The 24,987-nt window shown below is 40.1% G+C and overlaps 1 protein-coding gene across 5 annotated transcripts in view; it reads left to right on the top strand.

The window, feature by feature from the left end:
* CUNH7orf31 (chromosome unknown C7orf31 homolog) overlaps positions 1-24,987 on the top strand; it is a 39,461-nt gene that overhangs the window by 10,225 nt on the left and 4,249 nt on the right. For 3 of the 5 annotated variants that reach the window (XM_029567556.1, XM_029567554.1, XM_008841489.3), the window contains exons 3-8: positions 1,215-1,391; positions 9,884-9,913; positions 13,237-13,418; positions 13,745-13,833; positions 22,464-22,638; positions 22,900-22,991. In XM_029567556.1, the coding sequence (XP_029423416.1) occupies positions 1,342-1,391; positions 9,884-9,913; positions 13,237-13,418; positions 13,745-13,833; positions 22,464-22,638; positions 22,900-22,991 (618 nt within the window). In that variant the 5' untranslated portion in view covers positions 1,215-1,341. The remainder of the gene's footprint in view (positions 1-1,214; positions 1,392-9,883; positions 9,914-13,236; positions 13,419-13,744; positions 13,834-22,463; positions 22,639-22,899; positions 22,992-24,987) is intronic. The other 2 variants (XM_029567555.1, XM_008841490.3) reach the window with 2 other exon arrangements.

Here is a 24,987-nt window from a genome sequence, read left to right as displayed (position 1 = left end):
TTGTTCTTGCAGAAGACCCAGGTTCAAATCCCAGCACCCACATAGCAGCTAACAACTCTCTGTAACTCCAGTTCCAGGGGATCTGACAGCCTCCTCTGACCTTCAGGGGAATTCCACGACATGGGTGCACTTACATGCAGGCAATACATGCATACACATAAAATAAAAATAATAATTTTTTAAGTTAAAAAATATATTGGACCCTTATACAATGCTGTTTGGGTTATAAAATAGAACATCTGTTATAGAAAATAGTCTGCCAGTTTCTCAACAAATTAATCAGAATTAGCATAGGATCCTGTCATAACAGTTACTCTTTGGTATTGTTCCTTAGAAAATTGGAAACAAGTACTCAGCAAAAACATTAATATTCATCATTACTCATAAGATCCAAATAGCCATGAGATGATTAGCCATGGCTAATCACATGGAATAGCCATTGGTGGAGTATTATGCACAGCCATGAGGAGGAATGACGTACTGGTTCGTGCTACAGCACGTATCAACTTCAAGACCATAAAGATAAGTGATAGAAGCCAACAGAACAGATCATCCTAGTATATGATTCTTTTTATTTGGAATGTGCAAAATAGGCAAGTGTATAAAGAAGGTAGATTAGGAGTTGACCAGGGCTGGAGTAAGGGTGGGTACCATAGAAAGCAATAGCCAGAGGACACAGGATTCCTTTTTGAGAAGATGAAAATTGTAAAATTGATTCTAGTGATTGTTGTACACATTTGTGAGTCAACTAATACTGATGAGCTCTATGGTATGAATTGCATCACAATAAAGCATTTTTTTTTTAATACAACTGTTGGGAGGGTAGCCTCATAACTTCAACAGTCACATGATGCCCAAATAACTAGAATATATCACAGTCTACCTGATATTGAGAATTATGTGTTCTGAAAATGGAATCTAAAATTCTTATGAAAGAGGCTAGAGAGGTGGCTCAGTGGTTAAGAGTGACTAATGCTCTTCCAGAGAACCTGAGTTCAGTTCCCAGCATCCCATCAGGTGGCTCACAACTGCCTGTAACTCCAGCACTACAGGATCTAACACCCCCTTCTAGCTTCAAAGATACACACACGCATGCATGCGCATACACACAAATACACATAAATAAAACTTTTTTTAAAAGTTAACAGCCTTAGGCAGCAATAGGAGTTGTAGGTGCAGCTGATCAGCATCAAAGTCTCTGTCCTTCCTTACAGGTACCAGGAGCTGAGGGAGGCCCTCCCACAGTGCAGGCTTCCATGGGGTGCTGAAAGGGAGTATGGTGGCATTATCCCAACCGCCCTCCCTGAAGAACACAGGCCAAAATGCGAGCCTCCCTGTGTCATGGGCAAAGGACATCAACATTATGGATTTGGTGGTGAGATCTGGCCAAGGTAAGTTAACTTCTGCCATTCACACCCATTTAACACCTTCCCTATCCATTTCTCTCTGTTTTATTGTTAGTCCCTTGTTAACATTTTTACTGTTTATAAAAAGACAACGGAAACTAATATGTGCTTTCCAACTGTGAAGTCAGTGGAAAGCCTGTGAATGTTGTATTGCTGTCCTGTGAGATATTAAGTATTATGATTATAAGTTTTGATGAATTCCTCACTTAACACTAAATGGGATATGAGAGAGGTGGCCTGACACAGTCCTGCTCATAGGTAAAGCATTTGCTTAGAAAGCACAAGGCCCTGGGTTTGAAAAAAACAAAACTGGGCAGCAAATTAAATGCCACATTACTTTCTCCTGCTTTATCTAGCAGTCCTGGATGCCTGGTTTACTGACCATCTAGTTAACCATTTCTTTTTATTGTTCTAAAGCAACTAAGCGAAATTAAGAAACAGAGCTACATGTGCAGCCATTGGCCTTCTGAAGCCTCAGCAAATAAGTAAAAGGCTGACAAAAAAGCCAATAGAGAGCAAAACCCAAGACTCAGAGAAGATACTGGCACACATTACTGAGAGTGAGGGCCTCAAGTTCCAACAAGTGCTTAGATCTTTTTAAAGACTCTACTCTCACAGAAACTTTTAATATAATATAGATTGGTTATATCTTTATAAACTTGAGGCTCTGGGTTTATAGTGAACAGACAGAGAACCCAGAGAGTCAGCACCTTCCCTTGTCAGTTACAAACCTGTAGAACAGGGATTTGGCTCTAAAACCTCAGGCTTGTCCACCTGTTCATCTTACTCATTCATCCAATTCGTCATTTATCCCATAATTTGAATAGAGCAAGCATTGGGATAGCAACGGGAGATACAGCTCTTTGTAGAATATACAGTCATCATTCCCCAAATTTATGCATTAAGAAATGCACAGTATTCTAAAAAATTAGAAGTATTCACACAATTCCAGTGTGTTGAAAGAAAGCTAAAGGTGAGTTTTAAAGCTTCAGAGAAATCTATTGATCTTATTGAACACAGCCCAGATCCTAAAAAGGAAATACTGTTCCATTAAGACACTGCTCATCCCTGAGTCACACGTAAGTTAATGCACTCTCTTTTCCTCACACCCTTTTATGTCAAAGGTTGTCATCTTAGCATCCTTATTTCTTGAAAATGTATTTCAGAAAGAGTCGTATCTTCTGCTTTAATGCAACTAGCTTGCCAACAACTACAGCTTGTGATTTATCTCGTTCCCTAACAAAGAACATCTTTTCCTGCAGTATTTTTCTTTCTCCATTAGGAAGAGCCTTTTATATAAACTAACAAAATATTTCAAGCTTTCTGATCTATCAAGCCTCAGTTAGTTCATAAAAATGCTGCTCTTGAAACCTCACTCCTGTCACCCTCCCTAGGAGGGAAGGGGATGTCGTCAGTTAGGGTCTGTGGTGCCACACATTTGCCCACTCCTTGAGGGAATGGGATCCCCCTTCCTCACCAACCCTTCTGGTAGAAAGTACAAGTACCTGCTCCTTAGGAAATGTCAAGGGAGACATTCTGTGGTATGTCCTTTGAGGTAAAGAAGCAGAAAGAGCATGGCTTCCTAAACGAAGGTAATTACCTGCAGCTCTGTAGCAGCCGCAAAGCAGCTCTGTGTCATGCACAGAGGACATCATTGCTCCCCCAACTCTTCCTGACTTGACTATATCTAAGTAAAACACTTTGAAAGGAACGATGGCAATATTTATGTACCTATAATGTCCAAGTTTCAGGATTCTGCATGGGGTCATCACCCAGTTCATCCATTCACTAAAAAGAATAAGTCAGCAAAGTAGTGAAAAAGTATGACCTTGCTTTCACTTTCGTAAACACTTTGTTTTGTAAGTGTAGCCAAGTAGCAAAATTGTTTTGTCTATGGAAAAGAAAATGGAGCTGGGCATGGTGGCACACGCCTTTAGTCCCAGCACTTGGAAACAGAGGCAGGCAGATCTCTGGGAGTGAGATAAAGGCTAGCCTGGTCTACATACAGAGTTCCAGGCCAGTTGGGGCTACAAGAAGATCCTTTCTGGAAAAAAATAAAAAATAAAAGACCAAAAAGTAAATTAAAAAAAATTTTTTTAAGCCACCACTACCATTTTTGATGTGTCTCCTTCCATACCTTTTGTTATTTATTTGTAACAGTTTTTCAATGTATCCATTGAAAATATATGGGGGATTTTTCCCCCCATTAATGTGAAGAATCATTTGATCATAGTATTAAGCAACTTGGATTTTTTTCTCTTTACAGTCTAGATAGTAAACATATATCCATTTTATTTTAATACCCATAATCTATACTGATCATAGATTAACCCCTCACATACTATTTATATTACCTGTACTGTAATGAGCTGCCATGTATAGAGCTTCATCAGCTCAGACACGTGTTCCTCTAGAACAAATCCTAAGTGGAAATTCTGGGTGATTCCGTATGAGTATCTTTAACTTGGTAGATGTGGCCCAAATGATTTATATTCTTGTGACAGTGTCTAAAATAATTCATCTCCATGCCCCTCAGCCACCTGTATTTTTAAACTGTACAGTCTCTGTCCATCCTGAGGCCGTCCTAGGGTATTACGGCTCTGAAAATACATTTCTCTGATTACTAGTTAGTTGGATAATTTCTTATTTTCATTTTATGTGTGATCATTTATATTTCTTTTATAGCTCTTAATATTGGCCTGTTTTATTTTCATTTTATTTATAGAGCACTGTTGGTTCTCTATGGTCTGAATAACAGTATTTTACATGTAATCTGTACTTCCTCCAGTTTTGTCTTGTCAGAGCTTTTCATAGTGGCCTTTGTCTTATCAAATTTCTTTTTTGCTTGCTAGGCTAAGGAGATGGCTCAGTGGTTAAAGCACTTGACATGCAAGTCTGAGGACCTGAATTCAAATCTCCACACCCCCATAAAGCTAAATGCTTTGATCCTAGTGCTCCTATGGTGAGATGGGAGGCAGAGACAGGAGAGTCCCTGGGAGCTTGTAGGCCAGCTAGCCTGGTGTTCACAACATGAACGAGAGACCCTGTCTCAGACAGGGAAGGGAGGACTAATAACTAACACTGAAGTTGTCCTCTGACCACCACATGTGTGCTGTGGTACATGCATACCCATATACAGAAACACACACACACACACACACACACACACACACACACACACACACACACCACATACACACACACTTTTTACACTTAACAGAAGTAGGTTTAGATAAGGCTTTGCTGAGACATTTCGGGTCAACTTGAGTAAAGTCTTGTTCAAGTCTCTTGAGAAAGACGGCCTCTTCCATAGGCTGAGCAGTTTATCTCTGCCTGTTTTGCTCCAACACACATGCACATACACAAACACAACACACACACACACACACACACACACACACACACACCACATACATGCACACTCCAAAACATAGGAAAGAAAAATCTTATTTACCAAAGGAAGAATATATATTGAAATATTCGTATAGGTTTGCCTCCTTGAATGGTTTGTTGTTGTTTTGGAAGGGGGAGTATTTTCTTTTTTAAAGATTTATTTTTATCATTTTTTAATTATTGGGGTGGGGAGCAGGGTGTCCAAATGAGCACTGGTGCTGAGAGACTAAACACATTGGCTCCCATTGGCATTGGCTCCCACTGAAGCTAGAGTTACAGCTCCCTGACGTGTGTGTTGGGAATTGAACTCAGGTTCTCTGCAAGAACAGCACATGCCCTTACTACTGAGCCATCTCTCTAAGCTTCCCACTCTTTTCTGTTCTTTCCTTTTCTCTTTTTTATATTTTATTGATTACTTTTATTTTATGTGTATGTGTGTATTGCCTGCCTGTAGATAAGTGCACCCATATTATGCAGTGCCTGAGGAGGACAGAAGAGGCTGTGGAATCCCCTGGAACTCGAGTTACAGACAGTTGTTAGCTGCCATGTGGATGCTGGGATTTCAACCCGGGTCTTCTGCAAAAATAGCCAGTGTTCTTAACTACTGAGCCATCTCTCCAGCCCTCTCTTCCTAAGACAGAGTTTGTTCATGTAGCCCAGGCTGATTTTGAACATACTGCCTCAGTCTCCTAATTGCTGGGATTACAGGCATGCACTACCACTCCTATCCTCTTTAGTTTTGAGTCTAATTGAAATTATCTTTTTTAACTATTTACTTTTTTTTGAGGCATTTCTCTGTTACCCCAGCTGGCCTGGAACTCACTATATAGACCAGGCTGGCCTTGATCCACCTGCCTCTGCTTCCCGAGTGATGGGATTAGAAGCATGTGCCACCATACCCAGCATCAAAATTATCTATTTTTATTGCCAAATACATATTTGTCAACTACATTTACATATTACCTTCTATGTATTCCATTTAGAATCTCTACACATGGTTGCATTCATCTGTCTTTTTTTTAACTTAAAAAAATTATTGAGAATATCATACATGCATATAAGGTGTTTTGATCAAATCCACGCCCACTTCCTCCCCTCCAACTCCTCCCATATCTCCTCATCACTTTTTCCTGACAACATTGTATACTCTTTCTTTTCTCTTTTCTTTCCTTTTCTTTTCTTTACTTTTCTTTATTCTTTTCTTTATGGGCTTTTGGCTACTCTAACATTCCCCACTCTGAAGAGGTAACCCTAAAATCTTTTAAGGATTATATAAGAGCTCCCAAATACCTTTGACATTTTTAGCCTTTGGAACAGAGTATGTTGCTAAGAGGCCCAAGGACATTGTGACTTCTAGCCAAGAAACTGGCTGCTTTTCTTTGGGGTCTTTTTTACCCTAACTAACTGCCTAGCCAATTCCTACCTCCTGTTCTTATCATACCATCCTCTGAAAAGGTTAACCAAATTGCCGATGTGGAATTGGGATGCAAACCACTCTGGCTTCTTCCATGCTGAACAGGGATGCAGGGTGAGGCAATTGGGGTACCCCTTCAGTGGGTCTATCTAAAAGACTCCCAAATTGCATAACTCTTAACTGTAGGTAGAAAAGAAAGCCCTTGACTGGCGCCTAGAGATGTGAAGGAGAAGTAAAGGCAACAGTAGTTAGCATTACAAGTTCTAGACAGGAAACCAGAAAAAGGTCAGAATAGGGAAAATTTCAGATGTTCATATCAGAATCCATTGGAATTTCTTGACGAGAGCTTCCAAAAGCATCCCACTGTTGGGTTCCTCCTCATTTTTCTTTTGTCTGCCAAGGCTGGACTCGAGAGTGATAGACTCAGGATTTGTTTTCGGGCACTTTGATAGCTGTTAGAGTGGCTAGAATCAGTGTCATTTCCCTAGCAAAGGCTTCTGGATAGGGGGAGAAAACAAATTTATCCATCATTTTAGAACAATAGTGGGTTGTCTCCCTTAGCTACAGGTGGGCACTACAGTATTGCAGACCAGGATTTGAAGTCTTACATCTGAGCAGTACTTTCTGATTAGAAACAAAATTATCAGTGACAAATAATTGTCTAAAGAACATTTTATATGGACTTAAGCCTAATGTCCGGGAAGTTGTAATCCCTTGAATTCTTAAAGAAATATACTGATCACATTAATCTCTGGTTATACTTTCCTTTTGTGTGTTTAAGACCATACAGTTGGCCCAAATAAACCAATTTATTTTTACTCTTAAGGTTGTTTGAGGATCTGTTCCTCAGAGGTCACATGGGCTTGGGAGGAGCCCCTGGCTCCTTTTATCATCAGATCCATCTGTGTGAAGATAAGTCAAAGGTCCTGCTCGACTGTGGCTGGCTTCTCTTGGAAGCATAGAAGAAATATTTCCTCTGTGTTGGCCCTCCTCTTTGTAGACTGGACACTGGTTCAAGTCAATCTCATGGGGTCTACATAGCCTCCCTGAACAAGAGGACAGGTGACTCACCATATTTACAGGACATTTTGAGAGATGCTCCATAGTCCCCTGGAATTTAGTGGACCTTGGAGGGCAAGGAGCAAAAGCTGTCCTTTAAGTTCCTCTGATCAGATTAGCATAGACCTCAAAATAGATAAAGCTTGGATAAAAACCAAATCATCTGTCTGTCTCTTACTATCTCCTCACTGTGCTATCTTTAAGAGATGTGCAATTTTATCCTGTCTTTTCAGAAAGCTTCCTATTGAACAGTTCTACTATTTGACACAGAACAAGAAAAGTGATGTCTACGGGAATGATTCTTTGTAGGTGGAGGGGGGGACGGGGACACACACAACCTTTTATATGAGATTACATGGTATTTTAAGTGGAAATGAATTGTATGGGAAGTAAAAGTTAAAGAAATTTAAAAGCCCTCTTGTAGAAACCAGTTCTTCCATCTTAGTAAAGATCATACCAGGGAGCAAGACCAAACAAAAGGAAGCAAATGGGCCAAAACAGATTGGTTTTAGTATTTAAATCAGTTGCTGAAAACCAAGAAATAATGAGACCTGTTACAGGTCATCCTGAATCACTTCCCTGCCTTTCTCCTACTCATCTGATAAGAGCCCTGACAGATATTTTTTTAAGAGTCACTGAAAATGCCAACAACCCTCAACAAAATTTTAATTGGAATTTTATTCAGAAAAAGGTTTGTTATACTTACCTACAAATACTACTCAATACAATTTTTCTCCGTCTTTTTTTAAATTTATTTATTTATTATTTTTATTTTATGTGTATGCGTGAATTGCCTGTAGGTAAGCGCACCCATGTCATGCAATGCCCACAGAGGTCAGAAGAGGCTGTCGGATTCCCCTGGGGCTGGAGTTACAGACAGTTGTTAGCTGCCATGTGGGTGCTGGGATTTGAACCCAGATCTTCTATAAGAACAACCAGTGTTCTTAGCCATTGAGCCATCTCTCCAGCCCCATTTAAGTCTCTTTTTCAGATGAGGAATATTTGTTAACTTACCTTGCTTAAAGGTATTATCTTCCAGGATATTATATTTTTGAAATGGTATGCTATGTACACAGAAAAGCATGTTTTATTTCAAATAAAACAAAACACTATCCTTATGAAATCCAGACTATGCAATGAATAAATCCATTGAAAAACACCAGCAATAATTCTGAAGAAACACTGAACCTTTATTAAGATTCTTTGGTTATGTTTCTAGTTCAAGAAGCTAATGCACTATAGAATTGAACCACTAGAGGGAGCCAGAATTTGTGTTTGCCAAGGCTTTGTATTTGAGGCTTTCATTATCTTGGCTATGGACAGGGCAGAATGAATGAAGGGATTAAGGTCAAGGAAGTGCTGTTGCTGAGCATCTGTTAGTTTTATTTTATCTTTTTAAATTTTTAAATTTAAAAAAATTTTCTTTTGTCTAATTTTTTTATTTTGAATCAAATCAATTTAGTCATGTTTATCAGTATTACAGCACAAGAAGACATGTCACACAAGAATTTCAGATGCCAACTCATGTTTCATTAACATATACCAGTCTAGTACCACCACACCCCTCAGATTCATATTCATCACTTCCTCCCCACACCCCCAATTTTTCAACCTAGCAACATAGCTAGACGACAGGAAGTGATATTTTCTTTGTTCCACACCCACAGAGTCCAAATAAAGACGTGAACTTTTATGGTTCCTGTGAATTATGTGTTAATAAAACATCGTAGAGTAATAAAATTATATAACTTACTGCTTTCTAGTGAATGGCCTCCAGCATGGAGAATATCTTTTTAAAAATTAACAGTGTATTCAGGTTTACTAAATAATTATGAAACTGGTAACATTCTGATTATTTTCCATGCTTGAAAATCTTTCAGTCTTATTTGCAGAGGCTGAAACTAGTTGCTGAATCACATGTCCTTGGGTAACTGTCTTCTGCACTGGGCTTGTTTCCAAGGCTACATACAGTATTATTCCTTGGCATGAGGATTCAATAAGTATACAACCTCAGAATTAACTGCTTCAGAAATCCATACCTCCGGGAACTTAGTCAGTTTCGTTCTCTATTCTCCAGTGATTGTGAAACATTTACTATCATGAGGGATCAGCAACCATGGGCAAAGGGACAATGACACACCCAGTACTTACACGTCCTCTCTGGCCAGGCCACTCAGGTCACTTTAGGTCATACAATTGCACCACACGTGATGTTAGGCTCCCTTGGGGCAGTCTGACTCCTGCCTGATTATGACAGAGAAGGTCAGTAAGAACAGGCCTCTCAGCCCAGGAACCTTCCAGCAAATAAGAAATGCAAAAGGGGGTCGGGCCCGGCGTGGTGGCATATGCCTTTAATCTAACCAGCACTTGAAGGCAGAGGCAGGCAGCTCTCTGTAAGATCAAGGCCAGCCTGGTCTACAGTGAGTTCCAGGACAGGTGGGACTACAGGGAGACCCTATCTCAAAAAGACCAAAAATAAACAAACAAAAAACCCTAAATACCATGTAGTTTAAAGATGAAAAACATCCTTATTCTTAAGCAAGTTTCTAATTGGAATTTAAGCCTTTAAAGCCCTAACTTAATTAGGACTTGTTTCCTGTTTTTATTCTAGGTTGCCCAAACCACCTAATTCAGCAGTAGGGTAAGTATACAATTTATATTTTCCTCCCCATTATAATAAAAAAGACTGGCATTCCCTATGACTTAGCTGGATATGAGGACAAGTGAGGCCTTTCCTGTGGGAAGCGAGCACAGCTGAGCCAGCCAGATAGCGCCCTGGCTGGCTGCCAAACCTTGTGCTGTTTACTCCAACTCTTGGCTGATTGCCAAGGCTCGTGATTCCCGCTTGTTTATCCAAAGTATTAAGCCAAAACAGGTGCTGCCAGCATGTTGATCTTGCTACGTGGCTAACGAGCTACACTCCGCCTGGCCGCTGCCCGTGTGTGAGCCCTGATTGGTACCGGGTGGGGGGAAGGCTGTTGGAAACGCTATATAAAGAGCTGAAGTGTGTAATAGTGAGGGAGACAGCATCATAGATAAGAGTATATGAGAGAGGCTAAGAGAGAATAAAGGAAGAAAGAGAAACAGAAGCTTGAACCTCGCCTTGGTGTCTGTGTCGTCTTTCCTGGACTCTGCTGGACAGAGTCCCGGCTCGCGACACTTTCCGAACGCTATATTTCAACAGTTGGAGGAGAGGCTGGTGCAAGTCCAAAATAACATGATTTGTATTTCTCTTCAGTTATATCCACTGTCAGTTTTCTTACATAAACCTTTTTATTTTAGCGTATTTGTAGGTTTATAGACATATTGGAAAGTTAATACAGAGATTTCCCATGTGCCTTATATCTGTTTTCCCTACTATTAGCATCTTTATTAATGTAGTACACTTGTCATGATGGTTATAGGTAACTAAAGTCCACACTTCAGACTTTCTCAGTTTTACCTGCTATCCTTCTGTTCAGGACCCCACCTGGAATACCATATTGCATTTAGTTGACCTCTTCAGGCACCTCAAGCGAGACACTTCCTCAGGCTTTCCTTGTTTTGATGACCTTGACAGTTTTAAGGATTATAGGCAGAATATTTGTAGAATGCCCCCAAATGAAGTTTTGGCTGATGTTTTTTCTTATGATTAGACTGGGGTAGTCTGTTTGTTGCCTTCTATTTTTCATTTATTTATTTAGAGACAGGGTTTCACTGTGTAGTGCTGGCTGACTGGAACTTGCTATGTTGACCAGATGAACTTTGAGCTCACAGAGATCTGCCTGCTTCTGTCTCCCAAGTGCTGGAATTAAAGGCATGCATCACCATGCCTGGCTTTTACAGTGTACTTTGAAGAAGAAAGTCGCTGTAAACAGAAGGCTTCTGGAGTTAAGCACCACTTTCCAGGATCAAAGCATGCCCTTAAATTATTTGGGGCTGGGGAATGTGGCTCAGCTGGTGGCATGCATACATGGCATGTACAAGGCCCTGGGTTAGCTGGCATGTACAGGGCCCTGACTGGGTTCAATCCCCAGCACAGTATAAACTGAGTGTGGTGGCTTAAGCCTATAATCTTACACTCTGGAGATGGAGGCAGGGGGTCAGGAGTTTAAGGTCATTTTCATCTGTATATCAAGTTTGAAGCCAGCCTGAGCTACATGAGACTGTCTTAAAACAAAAATTATCTGGCATTCTGCATGGGAGATTTACTTACTCTTTTGCATAGATTTTTGGTATGACTTACTTCATTATGGACTCGGTATTTATTTTGGGTTGGAGAACTCAGGAGTAGCCCATGCCCCTTCCTTTTGTTTCTTACATTGGCCGTAGGATGCTCTTTGAGCCTGCTCCTATATTCTTTTGACAGTTCCCCCAATCATAGTGGGGTTTGGGAGGATTTTTCTCTTCTATCATTCCCTTTCTGGCACTACAAGATACTTCTGGATCACCTTGTATATTCCCTGTCCCCTCCAGAACCAGCCATAACCTCAAGAAATATCAGTTCCTTTCATTAGAAACTGACATAAGAAATCAAATCTGAGCACTGGATGCTCTTGGGCTACTGAAGTTCCTCGTTCAATCCCACCTGGAAATGTTCAGCAAACATATTAAAATTGTGTCTCAGTTAAAGTAAAGAGCTACCCTAAAAGCTATCAAAATCCAGGTCTACAATTGGGAAGAGAGGTATTGTATTTTATATGTATGTATATATGTATATATATACATATACTGTAAATAACTTGGTTTTAGTTTTTGCTTTTTTAATATTTTATTATTTTTATTTTATGTGTATGAGTGTATTGCTTACATATAGGTGCACTCATGATGTGCCCTTAGAGGTCAGAAGAGGGTGTTGGATCCCCTGGAACTGTAGTTATGGACAGTTGTTAGCTACCATGTGGGTGTAAGAATCAAACCTGGGTCCTTTGCAAGAGCAGTCAGTGCTCTTAACCGTTGAGCCATCTCTCCAGCCCCAGAATTCGAGATTTTAAAATTTCTTTCTTCATAAAGAATACAAAAACTCTTTTGCTGGGTTGCATTTATTGGATTCACCTTTCTTCTTAGGGTCTAGGCTTCTAATGGAGAGATAGAAGTGCAGCATCAAGGTCTAGACAGAATTTGCTCCTTCTGAGGGCTGTGGGATCGTCCTGGCCCTGGTGCTCATAGGCAGTCTCCGGCACTTTTGCTTTGTTGGTGTGCCCTCCCTTCTGTTTTCCTCACAAGGCATTCTCAGTGTGTGCTTACCTGTGTTCAGGTTTAACTTTAAATAAGGACGCCAGTCACTGAATTAGGGGTCCATCCTACTTCAGTATGACCCCTCTTGCCTATTACATGTATAACGCCCCTATTTCCAAATTAAGTTACAATATAAGGCCTTTGGGGTTAGGATTTCAACACGTGGATATTTGGAGAAACACAACCTATAACACTGGTCTTGTTGTTTTCTTAATTTTCTGATTATAATTGTCATTTCTCTGTCCTGTGAACCTTCCAATCTCAATTTTCTTCTATTTTGCACAGCTAGCACCTACATTTTCTCCCTTAATATGTGACAGTTCTCTATCTAGGTGCTAGGAAAAATATATCTGTGTGGCCTTTTTAACTTTTTTTTTTACTTCAATGATATAACTTAATTTTTTTAACTTCAAAATAGTCTCTATATACAACGGGTATGTTTTGTTTATTGCTCAAAGAAACAGATAGCCTGGGTTGAAAGTCCAATCCAAGATGTATTTTCTGCTTTTATTAACCATTTATAAAAGCTATTCACTCAGTATCATTATTTTTATTTATCTGGAAAATTTAAGAAAATTTCATGTTTTATGGTAGATCCTGTAGAATGCTGACTCCATGAGTCTAGGAACTTGGTCTGGCCATCTCCACAGGGATTAGAAAAATACCCACCACAGCAGAGGGGCCCAGTAAACATTTGATCATTTTTTCATTGTACTTCTCTCCTTTTATTTGCTTGATATATCTTAGAGAAATCTGCTCGTCATATCCAATTGAGCATCCCTACCATACACACACATGCCGCGGTGCCATGTTCCCGACCTTCACATCGCCTAAGGACCTCTACACTGGCATTAAAGCCCATACCCAGCAGCCTTTTCCTCCTACGGTACCAACCAAAGCCTATGATACAACAATTTTAAAGACAAGAGGTAAATGTGACTTGAAATCAAAACTTGTCACTTCTAATCATTGGAGCTTATTCAGTAAGAAAATCCAAAAAGGCAAGGTGAGCAAAGGACTTAAAGCTTGAATGAGTGACCCAGGGTAGGTTAGGAAAATTGTCCTCAACTGTCCTGTAGTTAGCTGAGGCCTTACCACAGACCAGTTAAGTCAGACACTTTGTGGACCTTCTTGACCTGTCTTCAGCCTTCCATGGTGGAAACAGAAGACAGGTCTACATCAGTTTATTTCTACATATTGCATCCATAAATCCAATCAGTTAAGAGATGATAACTGCTTTTTCTGAATTTTTCAGGTAATCCTTACAGATATGAACTGCTTGATTTTCCCATGGATTCAAAGAAGAAAGCATTGACTTGGCCAGGTCAAGGTGTATATTATGATGTAAGTATCTTACAAAATATGTTTAAGAGAATGTATAATATAGTTTTACTCAATACAGTTATAAAAGTAACACAAGCTGGGGGTTGGGGAGATGTTTCTGTGGGCAAAGTACTTGGTATGCAAGCATGAGGACCTAAGTTCAGATCCCCAGCACCCACACAAGAAGATGGGATCCTAGTGTTGGAAGGCAGACAGGATGATCCCAGGGGGCTTACCCGGCTGGCCAGTCTAGCTAATCATTGCACTCCGAGTCCAGTGAAAGATCCTGTCTCAAAATTATAACATGGAGAATCATAGAGGAAGACACCCAGCATCAACCCCTGGCCTACACACACAGACACCCACACATACACACACACAATTGGTTCACATTTTTTAGTTTTGTTACTTGAATTCATATACTTTTAATAGTTATGGGACATTTCCAAAGTTATAAGGCAAAAACAGCCCCCCTCCCTAATGATGGTGGGGAAGGACTGCTTCACATACTCCTGAACTATCCTTATGATTCATATATCAAGTAATTCCAACAATTCGTAGAAGAAATGGCAGATCTCAGAAAGATTTGTAAGCTGTTTTTATTCCAATCATTATTAGTGCACTTGTATCAAAGTCTAACACAAATTGAGGTGGAATGTTAAGTTGCTGCACAGTAGCCACTTCAGATCCATCATTTAACTTACAGTAATCGCATGCATACCACCAATCCCACTTTATAGATAAGGATACTGAGGCTCAAAGTTTGTGATCATGCAGTGATCACAGAGCTTAGATTGCTGAGACTTGTCTCTCCTCTTTACCTCTGCACTATAACTCCACATGGATATAATGGTAAATTTTCAATCATGAAAGAAAATATCTAGGCATTCAAAACTGACAATAGCAACCATTTATTGACCAAGTGGTTTTAAGAGGCAGTGCTGCGTGCTTCCATATAGTAGGTACTTGTCCCCAAGAATGGTGAGCTAGTTAATTATGGAAGGCTGGAAACATCTGGGTTTCACTTGGAAAACTACTGTACCAGGCCACATGTGATCACTGCAGTGACACACAGTCATGAATAAAGTAAACAACTTCCTGTTTGTTTTTCAAAGTATGTCAAAAAGAACTCTTTATATAATCATTTCCCTAATTGGATTTCTTTGTTTCTTTCAAGCAAAGTCTATTACCTAAGTAACAGAAATATGAGAGGTTATTCTAGAGGCTACCTGTATTACTTCTGTGATAAAACACTATGACCAAGACAAATTATAGAAGGAAGAGTTTATTTGGCTTAAGGTTTGAGAGGGATGAGAGTCCATCATTGCCGGGAGGCATGGCAGGAGGAGCTGGTGCCGAAAGCTGAGAGTCACATCTTTAAGCAGGCACAGGAGGTGGAAAGGGTGGCCCAGAAGTGGACCAGGCTAAAGCCCACCCCCAGTGATGTGCTTTCTCCAGCAAGGCCACACCTTCTAAATCTCCCAAAACAACATCACCAACTGGGGACAAAGTGTTCAGATACTTGTGCCTGTGGGGGACATTCTCACTCACCCCGTTATTTCCTGTTCTTAAGTCAAAACCTCTACCATGTGGTGTTTTCCTACTCATTGAAATGCTGCTTTCATCATTGCTCTTTGCAGCCACCTTGAACCCTAATGATACAGTGAGTTACGAAGGCCCTTCAGGATCTAGCCTTAATTCCTCCCCTGCATCTGACCTCTCTGCCTGCCCTGAGCACATTTATGCCATTTTCCATTCCTAGAATGATTCATGATATATAAAGTAATTCCAACCCTCTTCCAGGCCCTTTCTACCTATCTGAACCTTGCTCTCTTGCCAGGGTTCAGCTCAACTCCTTGTCTCTATTATTACATAGTTGAAAGTGATCCATGTTGGCCAAGCCACCTTTAATCCCAGCACTTGGGAGGCAGAGACAGGTGGATATCTGTAAGTTCAAGGCCAACCTGGTCTACATAATGAGTTCTAGGCCAGCTGGGGCTACAGGGAGACCCTGTCTCAAAAAGACAAAAAAAAAAAGAAAGTGATCTATATCAGGAGACCTATGTTTTAGGTAGTGCTTGTCCTTTGTTGCCATTTACTGACTCAGTAATACAGGAGAAGGCATATTGTTTCTTTTTGATTAATTAGTAAATAATAAAATTTATGTGTATAATTTCATTAAAGCTGTCCTACAACCTTTATAGGCTTTGAAAATCATATATAAAAGCTGGAAAATACTATATAAGACATTATTGGGTCTGGAGAGATGGCCTATCAGTTAAAAGTACTGGCTACTCTTACAGAGGACCTGGGTTCAGTTCCTTGTACCCACATGGCAACTCACAACCTTCCTGAACTCCAGTTCCAGGGAATCTGATGCCTTCTTCTGGCCTCCACAGGGATTGCATGCACGTGGTACACTTACATCCATGTAGGCAAAACACTCATACACATAAAAATAATAATAAAAAATAATTTTTAAAAAGACATTATTGTAGCTGGGTATGGTGGCACGTGCCATTAATCCTAGCACTCAGGAGGCAAAGGCAGGCAGATCTCTGTGAGTTCAGGCCAGCCTGGTCTACAAAGTGAGTTCTGGGCCAGCTGGGGCTACAGGGAGACCCTGTCTCAAAAAGACAAAAAGAAAGTATTAGTCCAGCAGAAATGACTTTTTCCTCTGCCAACCCTACCACACTATATAACCAGTAATTTTCCATCCTGAGTTTAGTTTGTTGGGGTTTTTTTGTTTTTGTTTTTGTTTTTTTGTTTTTGTTTGTGTGTGTGTGTTTGAGATAAGGTTTCCCTGTAGCCCTAGCTGGCCTGGAACTTACTGTGTAGACCAGGCTGGCCTTGAGCTCACAGAGCTCCACCTGCCTCTGTCTCCTGAGTGCTGGAATTAAAGGCGTGCACCATCAAGTTCAGCAAGAACGAAATATTTTATGTCTACACAATGTTTAGGTTTTTATTGTTGTTGATGATGTTAGGTGTTTGTTTGTGACAGGGTCTCATTTAGCCCAGGCTTGGCATTGTTCTTGCTATGTACCCAGTAATGACCTTGAACTTTGATCCTCCTGCTTCCACTTCCCAAGTGCTGGGATTACAAGCCTGTGCCGCCACTCCTGTTTTATGCTGTGCTAAGAAAGCACTCCACCAACCCAACTACATTCCCAGACCCTCATAGTGCTTTATATAAATATTTTTCACTGATCTGATTCCTTTTGTTTTTTTTGAATCAGGGTCTCACTATGTAACCCTAACTGGCCTTGAACTTGCTATGTAGACCAGGTGCCTAGTACTCACAGAGCTCTACTTGCCTCTGCTTCCGGTGCACTGGGATAAAAGGTGTGCAACCACTGATTTTTTTTTTTTCATCTCTCTAGTGCTTAATTGAACTTCTGTAATTTGTTCCAACTAGTCTTAATTTTCAATTTGTCAGTCATTCTTCAGGTTCATCCCTAACCCTAATCAAGTTTTTCACTTGACAAGTAAAATTGACACTGGGCTAGGTGGGGATGCCTTGCGGCTCATGTTATTTCTCACAAGCTCTAGAATAGCCCTGAGCTTCCTCTTCTGTTTTCACTCCTTTCGCTCCCTGCTTAGAGGAGGTCGTCGAAAGGTCTTCATTTTGTTCTGCAGTGCTCTGTTTTTGTTAGAGGGGGGCTTTTCATAGTGGTGGCCTTTCCTCTCACTAGAGCAGCCTCTCACCTTCAGTGCACATTCAGATCACCTGGGAACTTTTAGAAATGCCGGTTCCCTGACTTCTCTCCCCATTCATTAAATCATTGTCTGAGGTGGGATGGACAGAGGAATGCATGTTCAAGGACTTGGAACTCATGTTTGTGGGTGATAGTTGTCTTTCGCCTACTCTGTGCCTTACCCAGGGCAAGGACTCTGATAATCTGATGAGCAGTTCCTAACCTGTGTCTCCAGCTGCAGAACAGAAAACTGTAGAAATTGTATTTAGCACTTCCAATCTAAAAAGATAAGAAAGTGTGTGTATTAGTAGAGTGAAATTTTAAGTGGCTCAGCTCCTGACTCTAAAACTTAACAGCTCTGTGACCTGGGCAGCACACTTACTCCTTTAATACCTCAATTTCCTAATAGATAAAGCAATAATGGTAATAAAATCTACTCGTTACGTTTGTCCTGAGAACAAATGCCTGTAAAAGCCCCTGGCACGGTATCAGTATATAGTAAGCTCATGAATGTCAGCTGCTGTTGGCAAGAAAATCCAGTGATTGCATGCCCTGTTGACCCACCAACATTAAAAAGTGGCTGACCTTGGAAAGGAGAAGGTTTAACCTTACAAGCACTAAGACTTAACTCTGTTTAATTTTTATTATTGTGTGCATGCGTGTGTGTGTGTGTGTGTGTGTGTGTGTGTGTATGTATGGGGTGTATGTGTGTGAACACACTTGTGGTGGTCAGAGGACATCTTTCAGGTGTCAATTCTCTCCCTCTACTGAGAGTCCTGGAGATCAAACTCAAGTCATTAGACTTGCACAGCAAGGACTTTTACCTGCTGAGCCATCTTACCAGCCCCCAAACACAGAATACTTTAAGCATTATCATTTCTCATCTCCCCAGATACTTACGTATGAAGCTTGTACTTCTTAGGATTCACAGAGCTCCAGGTACCACCCAGACCCGGAGCATCCCTGCCTGCTCTCTCCTTCATCTGACTTGGTTTTCTCCACCAGAGTCATTACTGACCACCGTTCTTGTTGCTCTAACTGGGCCTCTCACCACTTCTCTCTTCCCTCTGAGATCTCTCTAACCATTTCCAGGCATTACCAAGCCAGTCCTGCATTACTTTTCCCTTCACAATTGATAAACGGAAGCAGGTTTTAATATTTTATTCTTCTGGGCTACTTATGTCATTACCTGCTGAAGCAGTTGAAACCTTTTGCCCCTTTTTATTTCTCAAGAACAGAAGGAGGACACCTAGTATTATGTTTTGTGCCATGAAAATAGTCTTCAGCATGAAATCTACTTTGTAATCATCTTTTGAGTAAAATTAGATATAATCCCAGAGGATAGTACCATAGACTCCCCTAACTTTGAATTTGAAAATGTTAAACAGTTTTCAAGGCCTAACAAGGTTATTTGCTAACACAATGTTCATTACAACTCTGTTTTCCTTAAACCTAAATATTAGGAAAGTCATGGCTTTTCTTTGAAAGAAAGCTAGCTTGTTTCACCATGTAAAGGAGTTGAACCACCTGCCTTCTTTCCGGTCTAAAATGCTCCCTCAGTAGCCTTCATCCTGGCACAGTTGTCTCTCCACTGTAGCACCTGTAATTTAGACTCATTCTCAAATGTCCATAATGAATTTGGTGAGCACATAAGAATCTTTCAAAAAAGTGTTATCTGCTAAAATAACTAGATGCCCACAGTGTGCCTGTCCATGGCTACCACTGCCCTGTACCTGCCTCCCACCTGCTCAGCCCCAGTGATATCCAGGGTATCCAAGACAAGGAATAAACTGGACACCCTCCACATTTCCCTCACTAGAGTTCAGTGATACTCTTTTCCCACCCCGCATAGCTCCCTTCAGCCCTTCCTTCCACTGTCCTAACTAGATGCCAGAAAAATCTGCCACTTTATTTGTTCCCTTTCTGTTTCTTTTCATTCCTTATATAAATGATCAAAGTTCATAGTCATAATTTCTTAGTGTAATACAATATAACTAAGTGAAATAGGATCCAATATCACTACTCTGTGATTTTCTGATGTTTTAATGGCTATTTATGAAGTTTTGGTGCCTAGCACAGGGCCCTTGGAATTTAGCACATAATTCTGCATTTAATAAACACTTGATAAGTGTTTATTAAAAATTATTGAGCAGTGGGGCTGAGGAGATGGTTCAAAGTGTAAGAGTACTTGTGCAGGCAAGGGGACCTAAGTTCAAATCCCAGAACCCCCATAAAAAGCCAGATGTGACCATGCATGAGCCTATAGCCCCAGTGCTGGGAGCAGGACAGAGACAGGAGGATTGCTTGGATTCTGGCTGCCAGCCTAGCTGCAGGTACAGTGAGAGACCCTATCAAGGCAATAAGACAGAGTGTGATAGAGCAAGGCACTGACATCCTCCTTTGACCTCCGTACATGTATGGATGCACACATAAAGAAACACAAGTTATGCCAGGCATGGTGGCACACGTCTTTAATCCCAGCACTTGGGAGGCAGAGGCAGGCGAATCTCTGTGAGTTCAAGGCCAGAGTTCCAGGACAGCTGGGTTCCAGGCCAGCTGGGGCTACATGGAGACTCCCTGCCTCAAAACCTCAAAAAGACAGAGAGAGAGAGCCTACTTATAAGCATTTTAGAAGAAAATTTGTCTCTCTATTTGCTTGTACATTTTGTTATGTTACAGAGTTAAAAAGAAAGAAAGAAAGAAAGAAAGAAAGAGAGAGAGAGAGAGAGAGAGAGAGAGAGAGAAAGAAAGAAAGAAAGAAAGAAAGAAAGAAAGAAAGAAAGAAAGAAAGAAAGAAAGAAAGAAAGAAAGAAAGAAAGGCAAGTTATTAAGCTATGTGTGTTTCCTGAGCTGTGCTGGAAATATCACATAATTCTTATAAACTGGAGTGTCTGCCTAAAAAGGAGCATGTCAGGAACTGGAAGTCCTTCCTGCCTTATACTTACCTTCTTTGTCATGTTCAGGTTCTACCCTGGACATAGTGCACTTCACCACCAAGCACCTGTCATGTGAATACCACCAGCTTCTCTTAGCCCCTCAGAATAACATCACTTTAGTAGACTCCCCATTCTCAAACCTCTCACCAAAACACTGTAGGCTACACCAAATCTTCCATTTCCTGTCCTTTCTGATGCCCTAGACTACATTTCAGTAGGTGACTGCTGTTAGTTTACCCACTGTAGAGCACGAGATTAGCCCAGCCTTTTAGAACAGCATTTGGAAAGGGCCCATCTTATTTTAAAGAAAGTGGCTCTGCAAATAGCAAAAAAGATAAGGGGAACAAAGGTATCCTTTACCCATCCTTTACCCATGAATAAGCAAATCATAGATTTAGTAAAAGTATATAAGGGTGGTTATTTAATGTTTCTTGAGACAGAGTCATAAGTGCCTTTTATCATGAGTGCTCTACTTATATAAACTGAGGATAACTTTACCTTATAAAGATGCTAACAACAGTATTGCCCTTAGGCCTGGGACTTTCCAGGGCTTACCCCTGCCTTTCTTGTTATTCTCCTCCCTATGGGGCTGGGTCTTTTAAGGTTAAACAAGCTATATCCGTCTGAAACCCTTGCTCCCCTGTCTCCTGCTCTACACCAGTCCTAGAGACCTTTCTTTAGATCTATCCTCAAGGGTTCATAGTATTATAAAACTTGTAATTTAAATAATTAAACTTATAATTTAGACCTAGTTTTCTAGGTTGTTCAAAAGGCATGTCAAGGTAGACAGCAATTTGTTGATGTCTATTAAACTGTAAACAAATGGAATACAGATCTCCATTTGTACATTAGTTCCAGGACCTGCAAGTGTTAAAGGTGGCTTGGCTGTGCAAGCAACAAGTGCTATCATGTTCTAGTATTAGTAGAATCATACTGTCCATCTCCACCTTTTGCTGCATCTGCTGTTCTTCGGTCTCATATCTCTGTGTTGTCTTTCAAGGCCCATTTGCTGTGGCATGGCATAACATGGTCTCTCATCTTTTCCCACTTTCCCATCCTACTCCTAACTCCTCTACTCAGCTGGAATTAATCTCCTCCCCCTCTGAACTTCAAGTAGTTTTGACTCTAGATCTTTTAAAACAGTCACTTGTAGTCATTTGCATACACATCCTCCCTTACCTGCTGGTCAGTGTGCTCCTGGACGGCAGGGTTGCTTGTGACCAGTGCATCCTTCTTTCTTGCCACTAGTGTGCACACCCAGACACTCAGATGTTTAAACCTGCACTGAAACTCCACCAGTCACGCTTCCATTCATACCTCTTTAAAAAATACAAAATAGGGGGCTGGGGAGATGGCTCGACTGTTAAGAGCACTGGCTACTCTTCCAGAGGACCTGGGTTTGATTCCCAGCACTCACATAGTGGCTAAGAACTATCTGTAATTCAAGTTCCAGGAGATCCAATACCCTCGCCTGGCCTCTGTGGGCATTGCACACATGTGGTGACTTATATACAGGCAGCCGAAACATACACATAAAATAAAAATAATGTTTTTTAAAATACAAAGTAAAATTCCAAATTTATACATAAAGAATGAAATTTAGATTTGAATTTGGGTGGCTTAGACCTTCATCAGAAAGCCATAAAAGATGGGTTTCATATGGTTTCATTTCAGGTACAGAAGAAAAAGAAGCCATGTTCTTTTGACTGAAAATAGCTAAAAGTACACCTCAGAATACTTGGTATATTAGTTTTCATTGGAAGTAGAGTATCTAGGGATGTTTCTCTGACATAAGTTCTCAGAGGCTTTTAGAAAAGACTATCATTTCCTTCATAAAATACCGTGTTTAATTCTTATTATTCAACCACCTTGCCTGGCTTGAATATTAGTAATTAATGAAGAAAAAATTTAGCTGACTTCAGCCTAGAAGTCTTTCGCCCCTTGCCTGCTATGACAGCCAAACACCTCTTACTCAAATAGATGAAATAAATAGCAATGATCTTTTCTGTTCATATTCTAGTTTCCTAAATGTGTTGAGAGAAATAAGCCAATATTCTACCCCAAGCCTCCTAAAACCTTTGCTCCTAACACGACCTTGAATTCATGGGATGCTCTGAACCCCTCAAAAGAAACCAATATACAAAGAAATCTTGAGAGGTCCCACTGGATCACTTCATACACTAATGATTTCACAGGTAGGAGTTAATGCTGATCCAAGTAAAAATGAGAACAAAACTGGACTGCTCAACAAATGCTTGCAAGCTTTTCTCTTCAAATACATTACTGTTTCTCAATATAAATACTAATACAAATTAATGGGTCTGCTATTTTTCTCTTAAGTGGGTAGGAGGGAGGTTCTAGTTTATATTATAAAGGGAATGGGTAGGTTTTCCTATAAAGGATAGTTTAATTGCCATTCTTTATTTGCCAAAATAATAAGACAATTTTCCGTTAAGGTCTGGGGCCCATGAGCCCCCTTGAACTGGATGATTACCATGAGAAGAAGGTAGCAGAGCTAACTGGACAGATAGGATTTGACCCACAGCCTGTAAGTAATTGTAGTCAACTCTCAGTTATTTAAAAAGAACATCCAGGTCTTAGGCTCTTTGCTTTTCCCACATTCGTGTCATGAATATTGATGGACACATGGAGAAAAAGAAAATTTAACTCATTTTAGAAGATAATTCTGAACTTATTGGAACTGGTTTGAATACCATGTCCACTATTTGGAAAAGCAAAATTTCTTCACAATACTATTTTTAACAGACTTTCTACTGTTGTTAAAATAAGTTATGGAAGAATTTGCTTATAAGAAAGTGGAGTTTAATAATTTAATGATTCTTAATAAATTCTGGATCTTTGTATATTTGTACATCTTACCATTGCTTTTGAAGAATAAGACTTCTTCCCTCATAGTCACAATAATTGGGAGTTGGCTGAATTACAGTCAAAAGCCAATAGATTTTTGCCTGTATCAATAGAAACCTCTTAACTGATTATATTAAATGGCTTGAAAGAAATTAGCAAGCCCTTTAATAAAAGATATAATCTTTTAGATCAATTACATAAAGTGAAATGACCTAATAATATGCATGTATTGGTTTATTGAGGTCTAAATTTTATCCTCTACAACTACAAATTTTAAAAAAATCTTTTCAAAGTTATAAATTATGGAAAGATACCTAAAATAAAGCTGTAAGACGATGAGACTATGAATTCTTTTTAGATCAGACTAAGCACGTTAGTTTTACATTAGTGTCAGCATTTGCAAAAGGACTCTTACATCACACCAGAGCTGGGTCCATAGCCTGTGCCTTCTTGTCTACCCAGGGCTTTCAATTGTTCTGATTTTGTACCTGCACTTGCCTTCTCTGTTGGATTACACAGGTGCACTGACTGAGGTATGTCCAACATAAAGGAGTACCTGGGGAAGGCATGTTTTAATGGTGATAAAAATGTACATTAAATATTTTATAGAGGGGCTGGAGAGATGGCTCAGCAGATAAGAACACTGACTGTTTTTGCAGAATACCTGGGCTCGAATCCCAGCACCCACATGGCAGCTAACAACTGTCCGTAACTCCAGTTCTAGGGGATCCGACAGTCTCTTCTGCAACCTCCGCGGGCATTGCAGGACACAGGTGCACTTACCTACACGCAGGCAATACATGCCTACACATAAAATTTTTTTTAAAAAATTTTTATAGACCAAAATAAAGGTACTAGGCCTCAGCTGTTGTTCAGTTGGCAGTGTGGTTCCTTAGCATCCACAAAACTCTGCCTTTATTTCCCAGCATCACATAAGGTTAGTGGCACATGCCTGTAGTTGTAGCACTTGGGAGGTAAAGGTAGGAGGTTCAGGAGTTGAAGGTCATCTTCAGCTGCATATTGAGTTTAAAGCCAGCCTGTGATACATCAGACTCTTATCTTAAAAGAGAGAGAGAGAGAGATTGAAAAAGGAAAGAGAAAGAAAGAAAACAAAGGTACTAAAAACTGCTGCTTACATAGGGATACAATTAAAGTCTGATATAATAAGCCCTAACCTTTTCTTTAATAGCAAATGTTATGAAAGATGTCAGACAGCTGAGGTCCTTCTTTGCTTCACAGTGTATTTACTCAAGCTTGGTTAGCTAAAGGCTAACTTTGTGGATGCTGGGAACTGAACCCAGGTCCTCTGTAAGAGCAGCCAGTGCTCTTAACTGCTGGGCCATCTCTCCAACCCCACATTTTAGTTTTTCTTTGACATATTATTATAAAAATTTTAAAACATAGAAATTATAATTTCACAGTTAAGACCTGTATATTCAACATACTGTATACGTTTATTCACCAACTAGAGTCTACCATCAACACTTAACTATGCTCAGTTTATCACATAATGTACTCCCTCTAACTATTCATCAGTATGTTTTATTTTTTTCCACATTTTAAATTATAGACCTTAGAGTACTTTACCCATAAATATTTGATGCACATATCATTAACTAAAGTTCAAAATTATTTTCTGGTTTTCTTTGAAGGTGAAGTTTACATTCATTGAAATT

This window comes from Nannospalax galili, unplaced genomic scaffold (assembly GCF_000622305.1).
Source record: "Nannospalax galili isolate Female #2095 unplaced genomic scaffold, S.galili_v1.0 scaffold158, whole genome shotgun sequence".
Taxonomy (NCBI): Eukaryota; Metazoa; Chordata; class Mammalia; order Rodentia; family Spalacidae; genus Nannospalax; species Nannospalax galili.
This window is presented reverse-complemented; position numbering and strand designations above follow the sequence as displayed.